Below are 24,391 nucleotides of genomic sequence, written 5' to 3'. Positions count from 1 at the left end.
ATACATAAATACATCAAATAGATTGTAGATGCTATAACTTTTGCGCAAACCAATCAATAAACGCTTTTTGGGATTATTTTTTTACAAAAAAATATGTTGCAGAATACATATTGGCCTAAACTATTGAAGAAATTTGATTTGTTAATTTTTTTTATTGGAGAAGTTTTATTGCAGAAAGTAAAAAAATATATATTTTTTTTCAAAATTGTTTTTTTTTTTTTTTAGAAAAGCAAAAAGTAAAAAACGCAGAGGTGACCAAATACCACCAAAAGAAATCTCTATTTGTGAGGGAAAAAATTACATACATTTTATTTAAGTACAGAGTCGCATGACCAAGCAATTGTCAGTTAAAATAACGCAGTGCTGTATCGCAAAAATTTGCCTGGTCAAGGGGGGTAAATCTTCCAGAGGGCAAGTGGCCTTCCTTGGTTGCTGTGAGAAAAATAAATATCACTTATAGACAAACCTGCACTGTGTTTTAAGGCGGGGTCTGAGGAGGGGCCAGGGGAGGGGCCATGGGTAGGGCTGAAGGAGGGACCAGGGGTGGGACCAGGGGGTGGAGCTGAAGGGGGCCCCACTAGTTAGGCTGTATGGGGCCCCATGATTTCTATCCGCGGCCCTGCCCTTGGGTCTGTAGGTCTGTATTCATTTATTTTCTGACCATTTTAACCACGTGCCACCAAATCATGTATATGATTGACTGCAAGTGGTTATACACGTCGCTTCTGTCATCCAATGGTATGGAGCTGAGTGCGGGCCATCTTTCCCTCACTCGACTCCATGCCTCTCTCCGTTGCTACCAGTGGGTCCGGTAAGCAGCGGAGACCACTGGGGAGCAGCGGGGGGGCACCTCTTCCACCGCCGAATAAAAGTGATCTTGCGGCGAATCTGCTGCAGAGACCACTTTTATCTGAAAACGGAACGTATGCTGTTTAAAAAGATACCAAGGTTATGGCAGCTATCTATCAGAATTCAGAGAGTAATGATCAGGGGTGTTGCTAGGCGGCAAAAAGACCAGGTGCTTCAGCCCGAAGTCCGAGCCCGGCACCGGGGAGGGAGGGTGGTTGCCATGGGGTTTTTTGGCTGGGTGGTGTGGTTGTGTGGCGGGGGTAAGCTCACTTGCTGGTTGCTGCCTGGCTTACCAGTGCCCATCATTGCTGACTAGACTCACCTACCTAACACACTGACCTACCTGACCCACACTGACCATTACACTGACCTACCTGACCCACACTGACCATTACACTGACCTACCCGTCATACATACACTGACCTGCCTGACATACATACACTGACCTACATGGACCTACCTGACATACACTGACCTACCTTACATACGTACACTGTCCTACCTGACATACACTGACCTACCTTACATACATACACTGTCCTACCTGACATACACTGACCTACCTTACATACATACACTGTCCTACCTGACATACACTGACCTACCTTACATACGTACACTGTCCTACCTGACATACACTGGCCTACCTTACATACATACACTGTCCTACCTGACATACATACACTGACCTACCTGATATACACTGAACTACCTGACTTATACTGACCTACCTGGCATACATACACAGACCTACCTGACACACATACACTGACCTACCTGACAGACATACACTGACCTACCTGACCAGGAGACAGACTTCATGTGTCATCATCATCACAGCAGGCAGCCAGAGACAGAGCCAGAGGAGGAGAGCCGCCTGCCTGAGCATCGAGCGGGTATCTCATAGTGACGTGGCACAGTGGCTGCATTGACATTCCCGCATGGATGTCACACGTCTCGCGGTCCCCGCTCTGGACCAGTGGGGCGTCCTTCATAGGAGCTACAGGCTCCAGAAGGCGGTACCTGTTATGTCACTTGGCCCCACACAGCCACGCTAGGGATCAGATTGGTCCCCACTCGGTGGCGGTGCTCGGGGGGCTAATAATAGAATTGTGCATGCCCGAGACCCAGGGCTTTTTGAAGACCCACTCGGGGGGCTCTAGTCCCCCTCCCAATGCCACTGGTAGTGGTTAATAACTCTTACTCTGAATGGTCTATGGTTATTAGTGGTGTACCCCAAGGTTCAGTGCTAGGACCCTTACTTTTTAATATCTTTATAAATGATATTGGATCTGGGATCAAAAGTAACACCAAGCTATGCAGTGGAATAATGTCCTTACAGGATGTCTCCAATTTACAAGCCGACCTCAATGCTCTGTCTAATTGGGCGACTATGTGGCAGATGAGGTTTAATGTTGATAAATGTAAAGTTCTGCACTTGGGGGGCTAAGAATATGCATCATACATGCTAGGGGGAGTACAACTGGGGGAATCCATAGTGGAGAAGAATCTGGGGGTTTTGGTAGATCATAAGCTCAATAATAGCATGCAATGTCAAGCTGCGGTTTTCAAAGTGAACAAAGTCCTTTCTTGTATTAGGAGAGGTATGGACTCCAGAGAGAGAGATATCATTTTGCCCCCCTTTCAAATCATTAGTAAGACCTCATCTGGAATATGCAGTTCAGTTTTGGGCACCAGTTCTCAGAAAGGATATCGAGGAACTGGAGAAAGTGCAGAGAAGGACAACCAAACTGATAAGAGGCATGGAGGAGCTCAGCTATGAGGAAAGATTAGAGGAACTGAATTTATTCCCTCTTGATAAGAGGAGATTAAGGGGGATATGATCAACATGTATAAATACATAAGGGGGGGATATGATCAACATGTATAAATACATAAGGGGGGATATGATCAACATGTATAAATACATAAGGGGGGATATGATCACCATGTATAAATACATAAGTGATCCCTATAGTGAACTTTGTGTCGAGTTATTCACTTTACAGTCAACAAAGAGGACAAGGGGGCACTCTTTACATCTAGAGTAAAAGAGATTTCACCTCCAAATACGGAAAGGTTTCTTCACAGTAAGAGCTGTGAAAATGTGGAATAGACTCCCTCCAGAGGTGGTTCTGGCCAGCTCAGTAGATTGTTTTAAGAAAGGCCTGGATTATTTCCAAAGTGTACACAATATAACATCCACGCCCAGTATTCCCCTGCTGGAGTACAGAACCCCCTAACCCCAATGTTATGGGGATGCGGAGAGGGGAAGAATCTGTATATGGCTCAGCCCTCCTGGGTAATGGTTTTTATGGGCAGCAGAAACATCTGAGAAGATGTGGACAGTTTAAAGGAATAAAGACTGATTTCCTGTCTCCTCAGAACACGGCGTGGCAAGCAAAGTGGCGAATATCAAGTCGCTGGTGAACCTTTTTCTGTCGGATGAAATCACAGGTAAGAATAATGGGTTGTATTAGATCTGAACAATGCAAACTTCCCAGACACCAGTATTCCAGGCTATGCTTTGTTGTTTGGTGTCCAGGTCTACTATGTACACCTGATAGACATATAAGGTGGCATGGACTTTTTAGGGCACCATCCCAAAAACAGCACATAAAAAGTTCAACAAAACTTTATTGCCCACAGTTAAGCACAAATACAGTATTCACTCACCGGCCACTTTATTGGATACATCTGTTCATTTGCTTGGTAACACAAATTGCTAATCGGCCAATCACAAATGCATTTAGGCATCTAGACGTGGTGAGGATGACTTGCTGAAGTTTAAACCGAGCTTTAGAATGGGGAAGAAAGGGCGATTTAAGTGATTTTAAATGTGGCATGGTTGTTGGTGCCAGACGGGCTGGTCTGAGTATTTATGGGATTTGCACACACAACCGTCTCTCGGGATTACAGAGAATGTTGGGGAAAAGAGAAAATATCCAGTGAGGGGCAGTTGTGGGGAGGAAAATGCCTTCCTGATGTCAGAGGTCAGAGGAGAAAGGACAGACTGGTTCCAGATGATAGAAAGGCAACAGCAACTCAAATAACCTCTCGTTACACCCAAGGTATGCAGAATACCATCTCTGAACACACAACACATCCAACGTTGAAGCAGATGATCTACAGCAGCAGAAGACCACACCAGGTGCCACTCCTGTCAGCTAAGAACAGGAAACTGAGGCTACAATTGGCACAGGATCACCAAAACTGGACAATGGAAGATTGGAAAAGTGTTGCCTGGTCTGATGAGCCTCAATTTCAGGTGCGACATTCAGATGGTGGGGTCAGAATTTGGCGCATGGATCCATCCTGCCTCATATCAACGGTACAGGCTGGTGGTGGTGGTGTAATGGTGTGGGGGATATTTTCTTGGCACACTTTGGGCCCCTTAGTAGCAATTGAGCATGGTTTAAATGCCACGGCCTACCTGAGTATTATTGCTGGCCATGTCCATCCCTTTATGACTCCAGTGTCCCCATCTTCTGATGGCTGCTTCCAGCATAGATAATGCACCATGTCACAAAGCTCCTCCATCTCATCACTGGACAATGAGGTCCCTGTCCTCCAATGGCCTCCACACCCACCACATCTCCATCCAATAGAGCACCTTTGAGATGCGGTGGAACCGGGAGATCGGCATCATGGGTGTGCAGTCGACAAACCAGCAGCAACTGCGTAATGCTATCATGTCACTATGGAGCAAAATCTCTGAGGAACGTTTCAAAACATCTTGTTGTATCTACGGTATGATACTGATGCCAAGAATGAAGCAAAAGGGGGTCCAACCTGCTACTAGCAAGGTGGACCTAATAAAGTCACCGGTGAGTGTATATTAACATAGAACATGGATTGTTGCACCTCCTCTTTGAGTAGTATATATATATATATATATATATATATATATATATATATCCAACCAGCTACCAGCAAGGGGGACCTACTAAAGGGGGTCCAAACCCGCTAATAGCAAGGTGGACCTGATAAAGTCACCGGTGTGTGTATATTAACATAAAACATGGATTGTTGCACCTCCTATTTGAGTAGTATATATAATGTTGTATATCCAAAAATATGGCAAAAAGCACAATATATAAATCTGAAAACACTACAGATATAGCGCCAATTCCCCTTATGAAGACTGTATCATGCCCACATGACCGATGTTTTTCAAGACTTGCCCTTCCTCAGGGAAAAATCCGCTGGATTTTCATAATAAACAAACAACCAATAAACCACATTTTTTTTATTGTCATCGTGTAGGTCGAATGGATTTTCCCCTGAGGAAGAGCAAGTCGTAAAACACATCAAATAATCCAACCAACGAATACTTTCTGTCATTTCAATGGCCATGCCCAATTGGAAAGCCAAATGTGCAACTCCAAAAGGAATAGAGGTCAATGTTCAGTTATAGAACCGATGTGTATGCAAAAAAGGCAAACAGAGTACAAAAGTAGGAAGATATGGATATATGGCCTATCTGTTTTAGACATCTGGTTGTCCAAAACCATGGAGTTGCCACCGTCCCTACAAGATGTTTGAGTGTTTTATGAAAACTGGGCAGTTGAGTGTTCTTCAACACAATGCATGCTCCTTTGGAAGCCGAAACGTTCCACTTTATGGCTGGAATGAACCAGGATTTGATCTTCTGTAAGCTTTTTTTTTTTCTAGAGCCCTCAATATGGAGAGGTTTTTTTTTTCCAGGAGACAAGTTGCATTTTCTTTAACAGGGAAGCAAACAAAAATAAAACAACCTTTCTCATAGATCCAAGAAGGAGCAGGACCTCTACTAGGGGATTCATTTCTGTCTGTGTCCTTTTCGGAAGACATCTTTCTCCACTTTGTCTTCTGGTAACAATGTTATGTCACCAATGATGACAAGCAAATTAGTCATAAAATCAGATGAATTAAAAAATGTTTTATTTTCCCTGAATATGAGATGATTTTGTTCAGCCTGTAGAAAGTTATGCAATTCATAAATTACTATTTACTAGACAAGTGCACTGCCGAAAAAATTGGTTTGTTTCATTTGTTTTTGTTTTGTTTTTTTCATTTTTCAGGTCACTCGTTATGATTGTAATTCATAAATTAAAAAGTTTGTAAATTCTTAAATTTGTAACTTTGTAAATTCGTAAATTCATAAATTCGTAAATTTGTAAATATGTAAATTCGGAAATTTGTAAATTCGTAAATTTGTAAATTCGTAAATTCATAAATTTGTAAATTCGTAAATCTGTAAATTCGTAAGTAAATTAGTTAATCCGAAAATAAGAAAATGAATACAAAAAAATACGAAAGAAGGAAAATCTGAAAATTCTAAATAATAACTAACTAACTAATAATAACTATTACATTTAAAAGGTATTGGAATAAAATTTCAAATTTGGCTGTTAGTGAACTTAACGAATACAAATTTATCCAAAGTTCCGAATTATCTGAGATAACGAATGCCGCATTTAAACAAGTGGAACGGAACAAATTAATAATAAATAATAATAATAAAAAGTCTTTATAATTATTATTATTTATTATTATTAATTTGTTACGTTCCAATCGTTTAGATGCCGCATTCGTTATTTCGGATAATTCCGAACTTCGGATAAATTTGTATTCGTTACATTCACTAACAGCCAACTTTGAAATTAAATTCCAGTACCTATAAATGTAATAGTTAGTTATTATTTCAGATTTTCGAATTTTCGGGTATTGGGATTTCCTTTCAAATTTGGCTGTTAGTGAACGTAACGAATACAAATTTATCTGAAGTTACGGATTATCCAAGATAACAAATGCCGCATCTAAACAAATGGAACGTAACAAATTAATAATTAATAATAATAATAAAAAGTTTTTTATTATTATTGTTATTTATTATTATTAATTCATTACGTTTCATTGCGACATTCATAATTTCGGCTAATTCGTAACTTTGGATAAATTTGTATTCGTTATGTTCACTAAGGCCGCGTACACACGCGGGGACTGTTCGCCCAACATTGTCCGCTGAACAGTGTTTCGGCAAACAGTCCGCTCGTGTGTGGGCTTTCAGCGGACAGTTTCAGCGAACAGTCCGCTGAACAAGGTTTTTCGGAATTTCCGAAAAACTGTCCGCTGAAACCTTGTTTCAGCGAACAGTTCCCTCGTGTGTAGGCTTGTTCGACAAACTAAGTTCCGCGCATGCTCAGAAAGGCTTTACACGCCGAAAGTTATAATGCAGTGTATAGGACGTCGTATTTTTCGTCCCGTCGTACGTGCCGTTCACGTCATCGCGCACGGTTTCAGCAAACTGTTCGTACGTCGTGTGTGGCCATGTCCGTCCATGCTAATTTTGAGCGGACTGTTTGCCGAAACTGTTTGGCCGCGTACACACGCGGGGACTGTTCGCCCAACTTTGTCCGTCAAACAGTTTTGGCAAACAGTCCGCTCAAAATTAGCATGGACGGACATGGCCACACACGACGGACGAACAGTTTGCTGAAACCGTGCGCGATGACGTGAACGGCACGTACGACGGGACGAAAAAATACGACGTCCTATACACTGCATTATAACTTTCGGCGTGAAAATCCTTTCTGAGCATGCGCGCAACTTTATTTGACGAACAAGCCTACACACGCGGGGACTGTCCGCTGAAACAAGGTTTCAGCGGACAGTTTTTCGGAATTTCCGAAAAACCTTGTTCAGCGGACTGTTCGGTGAAACTGTCCGCTGAAAGCCCACACACGAGCGGACTGTCCGCTGAAACTTGGTTTCAGCGGACAGTTTCAGCGAACAGTCCCCGCGTGTGTACGCGGCCTTTGACGGACAAAGTTGGGCGAACAGTCCCCGCGTGTGTACGCGGCCTAACAGACAACTTTGAAATTAAATTCCAGTACCTATTAATTTAATAGTTAGTTATTATTTCAAATTTTGAATTTATGAGTTTATAAATTCAGGAATATTTGAGTTTACGAATATTCGGAAAAATTTGTTACGTTCCATTGCGACATTTGTTATTTCGGCTAATTCGTAACTTCTGATAAATTTGTATTTGTTATGTTCACTAACAGACAACTTTGAAATTAAATTCCAGTACCTATTAATTTAATAGCTAGTTATTATTTCAAATTTTGAATTTATGAATTTACAAAAACGAGTTTTTGTTAATTCGGATGTTTCCGAATTAACAAATTTGTTGAAATTAATAAAAAAAACGAACTTGGAACAAAACGAATTGCACATGTCTGTTATTTACAGCTCAGACTCATCTAGAGCAGATGTTGAGGGGAGGGGAAACTGTTCTCCTGTATCCATTATCCCAGGATCAGAATCTAAACTTTCCCCAACTAGAGTTGGCCTTTCACAATGAAGTTAAAGGTCCCTCACAAGGAGCCAATAGATTGGGGAATACTCCCTGTGTTCCTCTCTTCTTTATCCCTCATGCCCCCTCCCTACTAATGAAGACACAGACATATTGATCTTTTCATTGTTCATATTACAGGTTCCTTTATCAGCGACAATCAGAGGATTTTGGGCGCGGTGGGGAGACTAATAGATGGACTCCGCAACCCAAACGGTATGCTTTTTTCCTATTTCGGGAACCTACCCTCTAAACCTTAATTTTTCCCTGAACCACATACTTTTTGACAGTTATTAATTGATCCTTACTTACCAGAATATTACTCCAATGACACTGTCACTCCCACCCCCAACCTGCACTTTGCCTTTTTTTGGCAGCCCAACCCAGATCCCAACCGCTGTGTCCATGTGGTCCAACCTATAAATAAGTTAGAAGTGCCCAGCATGACTGTAAACCTTTCAGTTAATACCCTTTTTATGAGTTACTGCACATGCTCAGAGACTCCAATAAGGATCCTGGGACACAGGACTGAGATGTGCAACTGTTCCGGCCAACCTGGGCCGGTTGCCAAACATGCTTGTTCTCAAGTTTGCTTTCAAAGATTTTATTGATTATACACGAAACGTAAAACAATTACAATGTAACAGGCATTGGAGGTATAGTACATAGCCTAAGAGTATATAAATTTCCTCTTAAATGACAACATAATGGCTGAAAACTATAAGGCTGCTTGGAAGCTAATCGTCCCGTCCTCTCGCCTCCTCCAAAGGATGCTTTTTTATCAAGCACCTACCGGGCATCACCTGCACCCCATTTGGGATCATACTGTGCAGGGTGAACGCCTTTCGGTGACCCGGCCTTCCCTATCGGGTAGGAGTCCCTCGATTTCACTGGAGGAGCCGGAGTCTACGGGGTTCAGGACAGACTCTCCAACTCCTCAGCCCTCCCAGGAAGGCTGTAGACAAAGAAGAATTCGGGGAGTGTCCCCTGGGGATAAGGGGACAGGGCCCAGACAAGAGGGGGAAGTGGGAGAAGAGGGAGAGGGGGGGAAGGGGAGGGGGGTGAAGGGGGGAAGCATGTCAACTGACGAGCAGCACCCCAACCAGGGTTGCACCAGGGGGGCTAAGGACGCCCTCCCGGTATGAGGGATATGCCCAGGTGATGGGCCCAGGGCTCCCAGATGGCTTCAAATTGGGCTGTGGAGTCTAGTAGAATACCAGTAAGTTTCTCTTGTAACATAATCCATGATATTTTCCTTGTAGCCGCTGTTAGGGAGACCCTGGGGAGTTTCCATGCCTTGGCAATTGTCATCTTAGCTCCCAGGAAGATAAAATGTATCAGATTGCGAGTGTGTTTCGGGGCCCTGGGGAGGTTAGCATTAAGGAGGGCGATGGCAGGGCTTCTTGGAAGGGGGAGGCTTGTGATTTTCCGGATTAGGGAAAATGTTTTTTTCCAAAAAGGCCTTATTCTGGGGCATTCCCACCAGATGTGAGCCATGGAGCCTACCAATTGTCAGCTTCAGAAGCATCTGGGCTCAGCAGCTGGGTAAATTATGGAGAGTCTCGCATCTGGTAAGAATCTTGAGACTAGACTCTATCAATGATATATTTCTGATGCCTTTAAAGGCTCTGGTGAAGGAGGCCTGCCATCGCTCTACCGGCAAGCTTATTGCTAATTGTTCTCCCAAGCTACCAGGTTTGTAGTTTTGGTCGGATGGTGGGCAAGTGACTGATATATAATCGAGACCGCCCCCCCTCTGCTCCGCTGCCTGCCCGCACCACATCTCGTACTGTGTGAAGCAGTGTGGTGACGGTTTTCCCATCCAGATTTTAAGTAAGAAATGGCGGATCTGGTAGAATCTAAAGCATTCTGAAGGTGGCATCTCAAGCTGGCTCACACAGTACCTTTGAGTGATTGGGCCTTTCGCATTGAAGAAGTGCCCAATTCGATACAAACCCTTGTCAAGCCACCATTTAAAGGCACTGATGTCCTGGCCTGGGGGGAAGTCTGGATTGTTAAACATGTGTGCCAGCGGCTTTATGGTTGATGTCAGATTCGGACAGGCTTTCAGCTTATCCCATAACTGCAATGATTGCGACAGGACTGGGGAGAGAATTGGGGGCCGGTCCCTGGGAGAGGACCAGAGCAAGAAATCGAGTGTGAAGGCCGGGACAGCCTGCCTCTCTAGTTGGACCCAGTCGGGTTATTCACTTCTGCTGTAAACTGTGGAAAGCTGTGCAATTCTTGCTGCATGATAGTACCAGAGAAGACGAGGGAGTCCCAAGCCCCCTGAGATCTGGTTATGTATAGGGTCCTTTGGGGGATCCTGTGTCCCTTCCCTCCTCAAATGAATTTGTTTACTTTACTCTGAAAGGACCTTAAGTGGTCTAGTTTAATGTTAATGGGGAGGGCTCTAAAAAGGTAGAGTAGTCTTGGGAGCGGAGTCATTTTTATAGAGTGGATTCTGCCCAACCAAGAGATTTCCTCTTTCGACCAGTGTCCCAGATCTGCCTCCAGCTATGCAATACATAGGTAGGTGTTCTATCTTCGCTGTGAGTCTAATTCCTAGATACTCTATGGAGGAATCACTCCATTTAAACTGGAAAGCATTCTGCAGAGCCGATTTAGTTTCTGGTCTTAGGGATATGTCGAGGGCATGGAATTTGGAATAATTTACCTCTAGCCCTGATTGAAAACTCTTTGAGGAGTTTGCATAAATTCGGGAGGGAAGTGGTTGGGGAGGTCAGAAAGAGAAGCAAATCGCCAGCGAATAAACCACATTTATGGGTTTGTGTCCCGTCTGTCACTCATTGGATGTTGGGGTTCGAGCGAATGGCGATAGCCAAGGTTTCAATTGCCATTGCAAAGATTAAGGGGGAGAGGCGGCATCCCTGTCTAGTACCCCTGGCTATGCACAGTGGGTTAGAGTGCTGGCCTTGAATTCAGATCATTGCCTTCGGGTTGGAGTATAAGGACCCAAGGATCCCCTTAAAGCGAGGTCCGAAGCCCCAAGTGTCAAGTAGGGTGAAGATGTATGTCCAATCAATAGCATCAAATGCCTTGTGGAGGTCCAAAGACAAGAGCATCCCTTCTTGTTTGTGGGTACCCGCCCAGCCAGACTGAAGAAGGGAAACTATGTCTACCCCTCTCCTGATTTGGTCAGGACATTGTCTGCCCGGGATGAAACCCACTTGATCTTTGTGAATGTAGCTTTTGATGAAGGTGGCGAGACGGTTGGCTAAGATTTTGGTCAGAATTTTAAGGTCATTGTTGATAAGTGAGATGGGTCTGAAGTTTTCCACTTCCTCATGATTCTTGTTAGGTTTGGGTATTACGGTAATAAAGGATGTGTTGAGGTGTGGATCTAAGGGGGATCCCTCTGTTTTGAAGTTGAAAAAATTAGCCATATGGGGGGCTAGTATTTCCCCAAAGGTCTTATAATATGGGGTCGAGAGGCCATCCGGCCCAGGGGCATAACCTGACTTCAGTCCCTTGATAATCCCCAGTATCTCTTCTGCTGAGAAAGGGTCCTCCAATAAGATCTTTGTGATCTTGGGATATGGACCGTAAGTGGAGGTCCTGAAAGAAGGAGGACAGCGCTGTGCCCTTTGTCGTTGAGGTTTGACTATATAGTTTAGTGAAGAATTTGTGAAAGGCTTGCAGGATTTTGGTAGGGTTGGCGGTGGGGGGTTGTCCGTCAATCCTTATTTTGGGGAAGGAGTGTGTACGGGATTTAGGTGTGAGTTTGGAGGCTAACATAGACCCTATTTTGTCTTTGTGGAGGCAGTATTTAGCCCCGCTCCATCTAAGGTGTTTCTCTGCTGTCGCAGTCAACATTAGGTTAAGTTCTAGTCTGGTCGCATTGAGTTGGTCAGCTAGGGCCTTTGAGGGTTGTTTTTTGTGAGCAGTTTTCAGTTCTGCAAATTTAGACTCCAAATTGCGGATGTCTGATAAACGTTCCCTTTTAAGTTGGGAAGAAAGTCAATTGATCAATTTGCCTCTGACTGTGACTTGTGTGCCGCCCAAAGTGTTTCCGGTGAGATGTCATCTGTCATGTTGATGGAGAAATAGTCCTTGAGGGTGTCAGCTATACACTTGGCGTGCACTGGGTTACTGAGGATCGATTCATTTAGGCGCCAATGGGTACCTCCCATGTTAGTGAGGACATTGCGAAGGGAAAGAAGGACCATGGAATGGTCCGACCAGGCTGAATCTACTATGGTGGCCTTAAGAGTTAGGGGAACCAAAGATGGCGGAACAAGGATATGATCAATCCTCGCATAAGATTGGTGTGGGGGGGGGGGCGTAGTGGGTATAATCTCTGCACTTAGGATTTAGCTCCCTCCAGATGCCAACTAGTCCTTTGGCGTGGATAAATTTGGCTATTTTATTACTAATTTTGGTGGGTCTCGTTAACTGGTCCCTGGGAGATTTTGTCTTATCCAAGCCCTGGTCAAATGCGACATTGGAGTCGCCTCCCAAAATAATTTTGCCTTCCAGGAGTGGCCCTAATGTCGAAAGGAGGGTTTGAAAGAATTTGGCTTGGCTCTTGTTGTGGGCATAGTATGAGACTATGGAGTAAAGTATTCCTTCAAACGTCCCCTTTACAAGTATAAATCTGCCCTCTGTGTCCCTATAGTCCAATGTGTGAGTGAAGTTGCAGTTTTTGGAGAAGAGAACGGCTACTCCCTTCGTTTTGTTGGGTGCGTTCGCCATAAAGAACATAGGATAGGAAGAGTGGATGAACTTGGGTTTGTATCGAGTTGGGAAGTGCGTTTCTTGCAAAAGAACCACATCTATTTTCAGGGCTCGGTAGCGCTCAAAGGCCACTCTCGGTTTCCTTGGGGAATTTAGGCCTTGAACATTGTGTGAGGCCAGCCTGAGATCCCTACCAGTGGGGGGTGTGTTAACCATTGGAGCAGGGGGGGGGGGCGCTCATCTGTACACAGCCACTTACCTCTCGATGACTTCTGTCTGGACCGTTAGGACCGTGCCGCTCATGTTGGGAGGAGGAGACCTCAGATTTGGAGAGGCTACTCGCCTAGAGACATGCTTGAAAAAAGAAATGGAAAAGAAGTGAGGGAAGGAAGGGAAGGGGAACATACATCAGAAAGACACGTCTTCTGAGAAGACCAGCGGAGTGCAGGCGTGGAGGAGCCCACCGCACACCATCCTTAACATATTGAGCGCCCCTAGGGGTCACCCAAATACCCATGTCGTAGAGACCGAAACTGCCTCTAGGAGATGGGTGAGAGTGCATAGGGACCACCCCGGACCCTAACAATTAACTAGTCATAAAACAAAACATATGTACCAAAAAGAATCTGGAAAGAAACAGCTTAAACAAAGTTGAACCCCATATCTCTCCACCCCCAGACATCTAAAACAGAAACAAGTGCGACCGTATGCTACAGAGGCCCGACCCCATGTTCGAACCCCCAAAGAGAAGAGAGAAGGATCTAGAGAGGGGATCAAGGGAGGGGGAAAATCCCCCTTGGGGTGGGGAAACCAAAAAAAAAAATATACGGTCCCCCCTCCCCATTCCCTCCGGTCAGTGGGCCCCCGCCCCCCCACCCCATGAGGGACAGTAGTCCCAGTAGTCCTTCTTAGTCGATGAGTATCGTTGCAGGCTGGGAACCAAGTCTCTCCAGAAGGGCCCTGGGCGGGCAGGGAGAGCCGCAGAAGACGCAGCTGGCGACAGGATCGGTCCCCGGACCACTCTAGGCCTCCCGGCCCCCACGGCCATGCTGTCACCGGAGACCGGAATGACCTCAGCTGGTTTTAGCTGACCAAAAACTTTGTGGAACCGCAGAGGGGCTGAAAACTGAGGGTGCAACAATAAAAAGTCATATGTGAGGAGCCATCAGCTCCGTCAACCGAAAAGGGCATCCGCCCATTGGAAGTTTCCCACATGGGGGAAGTGGGACAAAAAGAAGCAGGCTTCACCAATCCATTTATTCAGGGAGGTGACCCTGGTATTGCAAGTCTGGCTGAGCTCTCGACTGCCGCATGACCTCTTCTTTAATTGCGTAGAAGTGGGGTTTGGCAATTACGTCTCTGGGAGAGACATTCTTTCTGGGGGGTCCAAGGGCCCGATGTGCCCTGTCTAGTTCCAGACGATGCGGCGGGACCTGTGGGACCAGCTGTGAGATAATGTCACGTACAGTGGGGGGGATGTCAGCAATGGACTCCGGGAGGCCGTGGATACGAAAGTTGTACCTTCTTGACCTGTTCTCGAGGTCACCAATCCGTGCAATTGCCACATCCAGCTGGTCCTGAAGAGTTTTAATATGGTTGGTTCTGGCAACCGTACTGTCCATTTTATTTTCTATGGCTTCAATCCTGGACCCCAGATTGGCAAAGTCAGATTTGATGTTATTTGGGTCACAGTATTTGCCAGCCCTCTGTCAAGTAATTCAGAGAATTTAGAGAAGAGGTCAGCATAGAGCGCTGATATGTCTGTCAGGGAGAAGGAGGGAGAGGCAGGCCCCTGGGGAAGTGGGGTGGGGGGTCCCTCAGGAGATAAAGGAAAGTCCTCCATGTGATGGCCGAGCAGGGACACAGTGGAGGCCGGGGATGGGAACTGTGGCGAGCGGGGTTTGCAAGAGGACCTCTGGAGACGGTGGGGGCCGCCCTGAGCCACCTGGGAGTATGTCAGAGTGGCTTGGGTTAAAACTTGCCTCGTGTCCGGTGGTTTTTCTGCATAGGCCGTGTGTGTCTGGATGGCGGAGGTGGCGACGGCCATCTTGGTACACCCTCCTCCCACAGATCTGTTAAAGTGTGGGCCCAGATCCCGTCTGGCGGGGGGCCCCGGCATCCGAGTGCGTCCTCCGACCCTTCTGAGGTCCGATGGAGCGGCTGGGGCACTGTCTGGTGGCTGTGGGTAGCACAGCGCTGTTCGGCGGTCCGGGGTGGAGTGGAGCTCCGGGCTTAAGCGGCCATTACGGAGCTCGCGCGCATGCGCTCCCAGTCTTGTTCTCAAGTTTTAGTGCAGTAATATTTATATAAAGGTTTTCTTTCTTTCTTTTTTTTCTCAGGATAATAAAGAACCATTTTTATGTGCTTTAGGTCAGGTAACTGTGCAAAAATAATAATCATGCATGGACTAGCCCCCAATTGCTTTGTTTGGGTTGCGAATCTCAAACAATGGCCTGGGAAAACTGGATTTGCTTGTGTGAGTCTGAAAAATGTGGGTATGGTATATGCAATGTAGAAGTGAGCAACAGCATATGGATGACCTAGAGGTCCAGGTGCAATCCTTGAAGGAGACATTTCTAATGTGTTTTTATTAAAGTCAATGTTTCATTGGGGCACATCCTACCTTTCTCAAAACAAATTCATTAGTGACACCCTTTGGCTTTTATATCCACAATCCCTCCCAACACCCCCCCCCCCATGATGAAATAAGTGCATTAAAAATAGATACATAGATTGCCCCCCCGAACCATACCAGGCTAAATGCCCTCAACATGAGGAAGTGGGTGCTTTGTGGTAGGAGAGGCTCTGTCCCCCCAACCCAAAGGACCTTGTCCCCATGTTGATTGGGACAAGGGTCTCTTCCCCACAACCCTGGACTGTGGGCAGGGGACTTATCGGAATCTGGAAGCCCCCTTTAAGAAGAGGGACATCAGATCCCGCCCCCCATGTGAATAAGTATGGGTACATAGTTACCCCTACCCATTCACCAAAAAAGTGTCAAAAAGAAATAAAAACACAGACAGTTTTGACAATCCCTTCATAAAAAACAAAAACAACAAAAAAAAACAATGTCCCCCGATGTAAATCCATCATCAATCATGACGCCCGCCACGGCCACTGGATCCCAAAGAGAAAAAAAAACGCTCCTCAGTCATTGATGCCCGACTGCCGAATGCCTCCTCTGTTGTTTAACAGTTCTTATATAGGTAAGGGTCCGGCCCCCTGGTGACGTCATCTGGTGACATCGCTCCCCTTGTGACATCAAGGGCCGGTGCATGCTGCATCGTTGACATCACAAGGAGGTGGTGCCACCGGGAGACATCGCTAGGTTACCTAAATAAGAACTGTTAAACAGTGGAGGAGGCATTCGTCAATGAGTGCAGAGCCTTTTTTTTTTTTCGGGTCCGGCAGCCGCGGCGGGTATCATGATTGACGATGGATTTACATTGGGGGACTTTGTTTTTTTTATTTTTTAATAAAGGAATTGTCAGAAAAATGTGTGTGTTTCTCTTACTATTTTACACTTTTTTGGTGAATAGGTAGAGGTACTATGGACCCCCATACTCATTCACATGGGAAGGGCCGGAATCTGGGGGCCCCCTTCTTAAAGGAGGCTTACAGATTTTGATAAGCCCCCTGCTCTCAGAACCCCACAACCCTGGGTTGTGGGGAAGAGGCCCTTGACCCCATCCACATGGGGACAAAGTGATTTGGGGGTGGGGGACCACATTCCACCATGTTAAGGGAATGTGGTCTGGTATGGTTCATGATGGGAGCTGCTCGCTCCACCCTCCCTTTCCTGACCTGCCAGGCTGCGTGCTCTGATAAGGGTCTGTTATGTATTTTGGAGGGGACCCATGCCTTTTTTTTTAATTTTTGGTGTTCCCCTTAAAATCCCTACCAGACCCTAAGGGCGCAGAATGCACTGTGCAGCATGCAGTGCATTGCAGAGTGTTCGCGGGTCGAACACCCACCAAATACCCTGCAAATTTGGGTGTTCCCTAAACGGGGAAAACGGCCAATGTTTAGCCCAAACTCTACTGGTGACATACTTTCTTCTATGCTGGCACCAGGTAACTAGCTGGCTGTTGCTGCAGCCCCCCTTATAATCCAGGGCGTAAGCAGAAAAAAGTGTGATAGGAATATATTTGGGGTTCCACCCTTACAGAATGAACTCTCTACCAGGAGTAAGCTATTCCAGGTACAGGGATTAATTCTATTGTCTATGCATACATCATTTACAAACCTTCGATGAAAGGTTCGCTTTAATAGAAACAGAGATGCAGGAGAAAAATCCACCTGCTGGTCTCCAACATAACGAGACCCTTCTAGTTTTTCTGTCAACTACAATAGTCTACAGAGACAAATAGCTATGATTCTTATCCCCCCCTTCTCTCTTCTTCTCCCTTCTTTTTCTCCTCTTCTCCTCAATTTCTTCTCCTTCTTTTTTTTCCCTCAACTCTTTCTCTTTCCCTCTCCCAGGCACCACTGATCCATTGTGCGGTTCAGAATGGACACACTTTGGCCTAAACTGCTACTACCTCTCCCGGAGCGCGAGGCCGTGGAATTACGCCAAGAAACACTGTGAAGCTAAGAAGGGTCACCTGGTGGTCATCAAAAGCCTGGATGAGATGGTGAGCATAACAATGTGTAGGTGGTGCCCCTTTAAATAGACCTGTCACATGGTGGCTGCCATTGCTGACCTCCCTCTGTAAATGCCACCTCCGGGTACAATAGTTTGGCAACATTGTCGTTGACCTGAAGTACAAGTACACAGATGATGAAACTGAGAGACTCAGATGTCCCGATCTTCATAATTAGAGTATGTGGCAAAGCTCTGTTTATTTCCATCATCCATTCAGTTTTTTCTTCCTTGCATGTGATTGGGTATTCTATGCAAAGTGAAACTTCACCACATTCACTTCTAAGATCTGGGGAAAATGTCCTTGCAAAATGCAACTTAACTTGCAAAATGAACAGCCTGGTTACCTTCAGTAAATGAAGGCCAGTAATTTACTGAATTAAGTCCCATCTAAACTCAGCAAAATGTCATATATTGCAGCGTAGGCCTTATAGATATGTACAGTGGATATAGAAAAATAACCCCTCCCCCCCCGCCTAAAATAATCACATCTTGTTGCTTTGCAGCCTCAAATGAAGACAGACACAGTTTTTGTTTTATCCATCTACTGTATTTACTCAGTGCAACTTATAACATCCAAGTGAAATATATAATACAAACATGTCAAAAACAAAATCACGGAGTTGGAAAAAGGATCACCCCCCCCCCTTTTGTCAGTATTTTGTTGGACCCCTTTTTGCTGTATTTTCAGCCTTTAGTCTGTTGGGATTTCTCTCTACTAACTTTGCACATCTAGACTTTGCAATATTTGTTTGCTCTTCTTTGCAGAACTGTTCAAGTTCAGTTACATTTGATGGTGACCGATTGTGGACTGCAATCTTCAATCATTCCATAGATTTTCAATTCCCCACCTTCTCCTCCAACCACTGTGTACTTTATTGGTGGACATGCCCCGCCTTCTCCTCCAACCACTGTGTGCTCATTGGTGGACATTCCCTGTCTTCTCCTCCAACCACTGTGTGCTCATTGGTGGACATTCACCGCCTTCTCCTCCAACCACTGTGTGCTCATTAATAGATATTCCCCACCTTCTACTCCAACCACTGTGTACTCATTGGTGGACATTCAACGCCTTCTCCTCCAACCACTGTGTGCTCATTGGTTAACATTCCCAGCATTCTCCTCCAACCACTGTGTGCTCATTGGTGGGCATTCCCATCTTCTCCTCCAACCACTGTGTGCTCATTGGTGGACAGTCCCATCTTCTCCTCCAACCACTGTGTGCTCATTGGTGGACATTCCCCGCCTTCTCCTCCAACCACTATATGCTCATTGGTGGACATTCCCATCTTCTCCTCCAACCACTTTGTGCTCATTGGTGGAAATTCTCCGCCTTCTCCTCCAACCACTTTGTGCTCATTGGTGGACATTCCCCGCCTTCTCCACCAACCACTGTGTGCTCATTGGTGAACATTCCCCATTTTCTCGTCCAACCACTGTGTGCTCATTGGTGGACATTCCCCTACCTCTATTCCAACCACTGTGTGCTCAATGGTGGACATTCCTGCCTTCTCCTCCAATCACTGTGCTCATTGGTGGACTTTTCCGTCTTCTCTTCCAACCACTGTGTGCTCATTGGTGGACATTCCCACCTTCTCCACCAACCACTGTGTGCTCATTGGTGAACATTCCCAGCATTCTCCTCCAACCACTGTGTGCTCATTGGTGGACATTCCCGCCTTCTCCACCAACCACTGTGCGCTCATTGGTGAACATTCCCAGCATTCTCCTCCAACCACTGTGTGCTCATTGGTGGACATTCCCCGCCTTCTACTCCAACCACTGTGTGCTCAATGGTGGACATTCCCCACCTTCTCCTCCAACCACTGTTGCTCATTAGTGAACATTCCCAGCATTCTCCTCCAACCACTGTGTGCTCATTGGTGAACATTCCCATCTTCTCCTCCAACCACTGTGGGCTCATTGGTGGACATTCCCATCTTCTCCAACCACTGTGTGCTCATTGGTGGACATTCCCCGCCTTCTCCTCCAACCACTATGTGCTCATTGGTGGACATTCCCACCTTCTCCACCAACCACTGTGTGCTCATTGGTGAACATTCCCCACCTTCTCCACCAACCACTGTGTGCTCATTGGTGGACATTCCCATCTTCTCCTCCAACCACTGTGTGCTCATTGGTGGACATTCCCTGCCTTCTCCTCCAACCACTTTGTGCTCATTGGTGGACATTCCCCGCCTTCTCCACCAACCACTGTGTGCTCATTGGTGAACATTCCCCATTTTCTCATCCAACCACTGTGTGCTCATTGGTGGACATTCCCCTACCTCTATTCCAACCACTGTGTGCTCAATGGTTGACATTCCTGCCTTCTCCTCCAATCACTGTGCTCATTGGTGGACATTTCCGTCTTCTCTTCCAACCACTGTGTGCTCATTGGTGGACATTCCCCGCCTTCTCCACCAACCACTGTGTGCTCATTGGTGAACATTCCCAGCATTCTCCTCCAACCACTGTGTGCTCATTGGTGGACATTCCCCGCCTTCTCCTCCAACCACTGTTGCTCATTAGTGAACATTCCCAGCATTCTCCTCCAACCACTGTGTGCTCATTGGTGAACATTCACATCTTCTCCTCCAACCACTGTGTGCTCATTGGTGGACATTCCCATCTTCTCCAACCACTGTGTGCTCATTGGTGGACATTCCCCACCTTCTCCTCCAACCACTGTGTGCTCATTGGTGGACATTCCCGCCTTCTCCACCAACCACTGTGTGCTCATTGGTGGACAATCCCCTCTCTCTATTCCAACCACTGTGTGCTCATTGGTGAACATTCCCAGCATTCTCCTCCAACCACTGTGTGCTCATTGGTGGACATTCCCCGCCTTCTCCTCCAACCACTGTTGCTCATTAGTGAACATTCCCAGCATTCTCCTCCAACCACTGTGTGCTCATTGGTGAACATTCACATCTTCTCCTCCAACCACTGTGTGCTCATTGGTGGACATTCCCATCTTCTCCAACCACTGTGTGCTCATTGGTGGACATTCCCCACCTTCTCCTCCAACCACTGTGTGCTCATTGGTGGACATTCCCGCCTTCTCCACCAACCACTGTGTGCTCATTGGTGGACAATCCCCTCCCTCTATTCCAACCACTGTGTGCTCATTGGTGGGCATTCCCCGTCTTCTCCTCCAACCACTGTGTGCTCATTGGTGGACATTCCCACCTTCTCCTCCAACCACTGTGTGCTCATTGGTGGACATTCTCCGCCTTCTCCTCCAACCACTGTGTGCTCATTGGTGGACATTCCGCCCCTTCTCCGCCAACCACTGTGTGCACATTGGTGGACATTCCCGCCTTCTCCTCCAACCACTGTGTGCTCATTGGTGGACATTCCCCATCTTCTCGTCCAACCACTGTGTGCTCATTGGTGGACATTCCCCTTCCTCTATTCCAGCCACTGTGTGCTCATTGGTGGACATTCAACGGCTTCTCCACCTACCACCATATTCTCATTGGTGGACAGAACAGCCCCCCTTAGCAGGTGTGGTAGAAAATGCACATACTTCATCATGCTTCTAGAATCACGGAGGGGCTCTGCATATAATATCTCCCTGACACAATGACCTGTGCTCAAGGCTGGATTTATACTTTATTACCCTCTAGGCCTAGTATTTTGTGCTCAACAAAACCAGAGAAATTCCCAGCTTAACTTACCGACCATAGAAACTACAGGCCGCCAACTCGGCAGCTTCTCCATAAAAATATTTATTGAAGCATTACAGCAGTAATATCATCCAAAAATCTGACGCATTTCGGCCTTAGGCCTTCATCAGAAAAATAACGACTAACCTGGAAAAAAACAACCAAATTATCCTGTCTAACAGGAAGCGTCAAAAACAGTTGTTTAGTTTGTACACATTTGCAAATAAGTGCGTAATCTACAGGGCCCCATCAAGGCACCCCGGTATTTTCTGTAGCCCTAACTCTAAATTTTGAGAGCCTCCTCCACAGTGGAAGCACATACATTATAATGTATAGGCAGATGGCAGGTGAGCCCGGAGGGAGTGCACCCCTCCTTAAAGGCACAGGGGCACACTGGACACCCAGCACATAGCACTATGACAACAAAGGTTCCCAGTGAGCCCCCTTACTGGTATTCCAGAGCCCCCCACCTATAACTGGCCTTTACAGCAAGGAGCAGATGGAAGGACAATGCATGCAAAACAAAACCAAAGAAAATTCCCCGCTCAACTTACTGACCAGTGGGGTTGCCACCTGTCTGGGATTCACCCGGACAGTTCGGGTTTGGAATCATTCGTCCGGGTTTCAGGCTGCCTGACACCCGGACACATGATTCAGACTGGGCTATGGCTTCCCAGCAGGGTTGCCGGCTGCAGTTGTCTAAGCTGAGAGTGTCTGTTACATTCTCTTTCACACTGCCCAAAGCCGGCACTAACTATCCCCCCTCCCCCACACACTGACGGGAGAGGAGAGGGATCGATCTTCATCTCTTCCTCCAACCCCTCCCCCTCTGTGTCTGCCCACATTCCAATCCCCGGCGCTGTGCCTCAGAAAAGGAAAGTTGGGGCCAAAAAATTTGAAGTCCAGCAGTCGCAGATACATCTGGATGAGAGGTGCTGACTGCCAAGGGGTGAGTGAGCTCACCATCCATCCCTGTCTGTGACTGAAGTCTCCCTCCTTCTCTCTCCTGCCTCTGAGTGAGTACACTAAGGGGAATCAGAGTCCTCAGAGCACCCCTTACATCAGAGTTCCCCTTTACACCGGAGGCCACAGTGTTCCCCCCTTACATCAGAGTCTGCAGAATCCCCCCTTACAGTGAAAGGGAACTCTGCGACTTCAGATGTAAAAGGGAAACTCTGTGGACTCTGATGTAAAGGGGGACTCTTGTTCTTAACTTTATTTAACCGCTTCAGCCCCGGAAGATTTTACCCCCCTTCCTGACCAGAGCACTTTTTGCGATTTGGCACTGCGTCGTTTTAACTGACAATTTGCGCGGCCGTGCGACGTTGCACCCAAACAAAACTGACGTCCTTTTTTTCCCACAAATAGAGCTTTCTTTTGGTGGTATTTGATCACCTCTGCGGGTTTTTATTTTTTTGCGCTATAAACAAAAAAAGAGCGGCAATTTTGAAAAAAAAAAGCAATATTTTTTACATTTTGCTATAATAAATATCCCCCAAAAATATATAAAAAAACATTTTTTTTCCACAGTTTAGGCCGATACGTATTCTTCTACATATTCTTGGTAAATATATATTTTTCAGCACGCGGGCAAATTGCTAGCGATTTGAAGGAAAGGAAGTTGGGACTTTAAATGAAGCACATGGTTTGCAAGACAACACAAAATGGTGGATAAATAGACGATTTAATAGTTCATATACAAAACAATGGTATAAAACAATATCCTATTAATATTTGACAAGATATCTAGAATGGGTAGTGACACTGATAGCCAGTGAAAACATACAGACCATGATATCAATTGGCAAGATAGGTAGAACAAGTAATAACAATGGTAAAAATGTCTTTGCTTGGTACAATCAAGGGACCACCAGTGTTGAATCAGGTAAACAATTATTGCTCGATCATGCCTGCCCGATCTCAGACCTCAAGAATCCTGTTAAAAGGGTAATTCGTATGTTGTCCAATAAAATTGGCAAATAAAAGATGGCCGGTAGCTCGACGCGTTTCGTGGTTCAAGACCACTCATCAGGAGCGGACACGTCATGTTTCTAAGATTAGAATGATATAATAAATCACCATGGTTAAAGGCTAAAATACTCACTGAAGTAAGTTTGTTGGTGGTGGAAGGGCAGGAATGGTAAGTCATCCAAGAAAACCGCAACCAGGAGTTGGGGCGGATGCCCCCCGCCGCGGCGAAAAGACAGAGGCACCCATCAAGGAAACACAGGACCACGAGGCACCCTAGGGGGAGGATGGCAAATGAGAATGTGAAGTGTGCAAGTATGTGAAACAGAGTGTGTGTTGGGAGAATAATGATGAGGGTTGTAATCTAAGGTGTAAGAACCAAGAATGGGGGAAAAGCAACACAAAACAAAAACAAAAACAAAAACAAAAAACAAAAAACAGAAAAAACAGAAAAAAACCCACAAATGGGGAAAATGTAAACTATATATTGGTAGTGAATTGATAATTGTCAAGAGACAGAGAAGGGGGGACCAAATTAGTTGTGGAGAGGTGCAGAAAGTGGGACTGTTTACCTGATATGGCTTAAGAAGAGCATGGTGTGGTGAAGGGTAAAAGCCACCCCAATAGTGCGTCTCGGGTGCCGCGTCTCCTCATAACATGATGGGCGTCCATATATAGACGCCGCCGCAGGGTAGCCCGCCCACGTCGCGCGCGCGCGCGCTGAGTAAAGCCCGACGTGGGCAATCGAGCAATAATTGTTTACCTGATTCAACACTGGTGGTCCCTTGATTGTACCAAGCAAAGACATTTTTACCATTGTTATTACTTGTTCTACCTATCTTGCCAATTGATATCATGGTCTGTATGTTTTCACTGGCTATCAGTGTCACTACCCATTCTAGATATCTTGTCAAATATTAATAGGATATTGTTTTATACCATTGTTTTGTATATGAACTATTAAATCGTCTATTTATCCACCATTTTGTGTTGTCTTGCAAACCATGTGCTTCATTTAAAGTCCCAACTTCCTTTCCTTCAAATCGCTAGCAATTTGCCCGCGTGCTGAAAAATATATAGTTATATTGACAGGGATGGAAATACACGACCTTACCAGGCCGTAATTTCATTTAAAGTCCCAAAACGTTTCCCTCTCCCCCTCTTAAAACGCATATTCTTGGTAAAAAAAAAAAATCGCAATTGATTATTGATTGGTTTGC

The 24,391-nt window shown here is 45.8% G+C and overlaps 1 protein-coding gene across 1 annotated transcript in view; it reads left to right on the top strand.

Moving 5' to 3' along the window:
* LOC143962176 (asialoglycoprotein receptor 1-like) overlaps positions 1-24,391 on the top strand; it is a 56,449-nt gene that overhangs the window by 24,931 nt on the left and 7,127 nt on the right. The window contains exons 6-8 of the mRNA XM_077471505.1: positions 3,236-3,307; positions 8,334-8,408; positions 17,373-17,524. Of these exons, the coding sequence (XP_077327631.1) occupies positions 3,236-3,307; positions 8,334-8,408; positions 17,373-17,524 (299 nt within the window). The remainder of the gene's footprint in view (positions 1-3,235; positions 3,308-8,333; positions 8,409-17,372; positions 17,525-24,391) is intronic.

The sequence above is a fragment of the Lithobates pipiens genome, unplaced genomic scaffold (assembly GCF_037356315.1).
Source record: "Lithobates pipiens isolate NorthernLeopardFrog02 unplaced genomic scaffold, aLitPip1_a1.2 Scaffold_8, whole genome shotgun sequence".
In the NCBI taxonomy this organism is placed as follows: Eukaryota; Metazoa; Chordata; class Amphibia; order Anura; family Ranidae; genus Lithobates; species Lithobates pipiens.
This window is presented reverse-complemented; position numbering and strand designations above follow the sequence as displayed.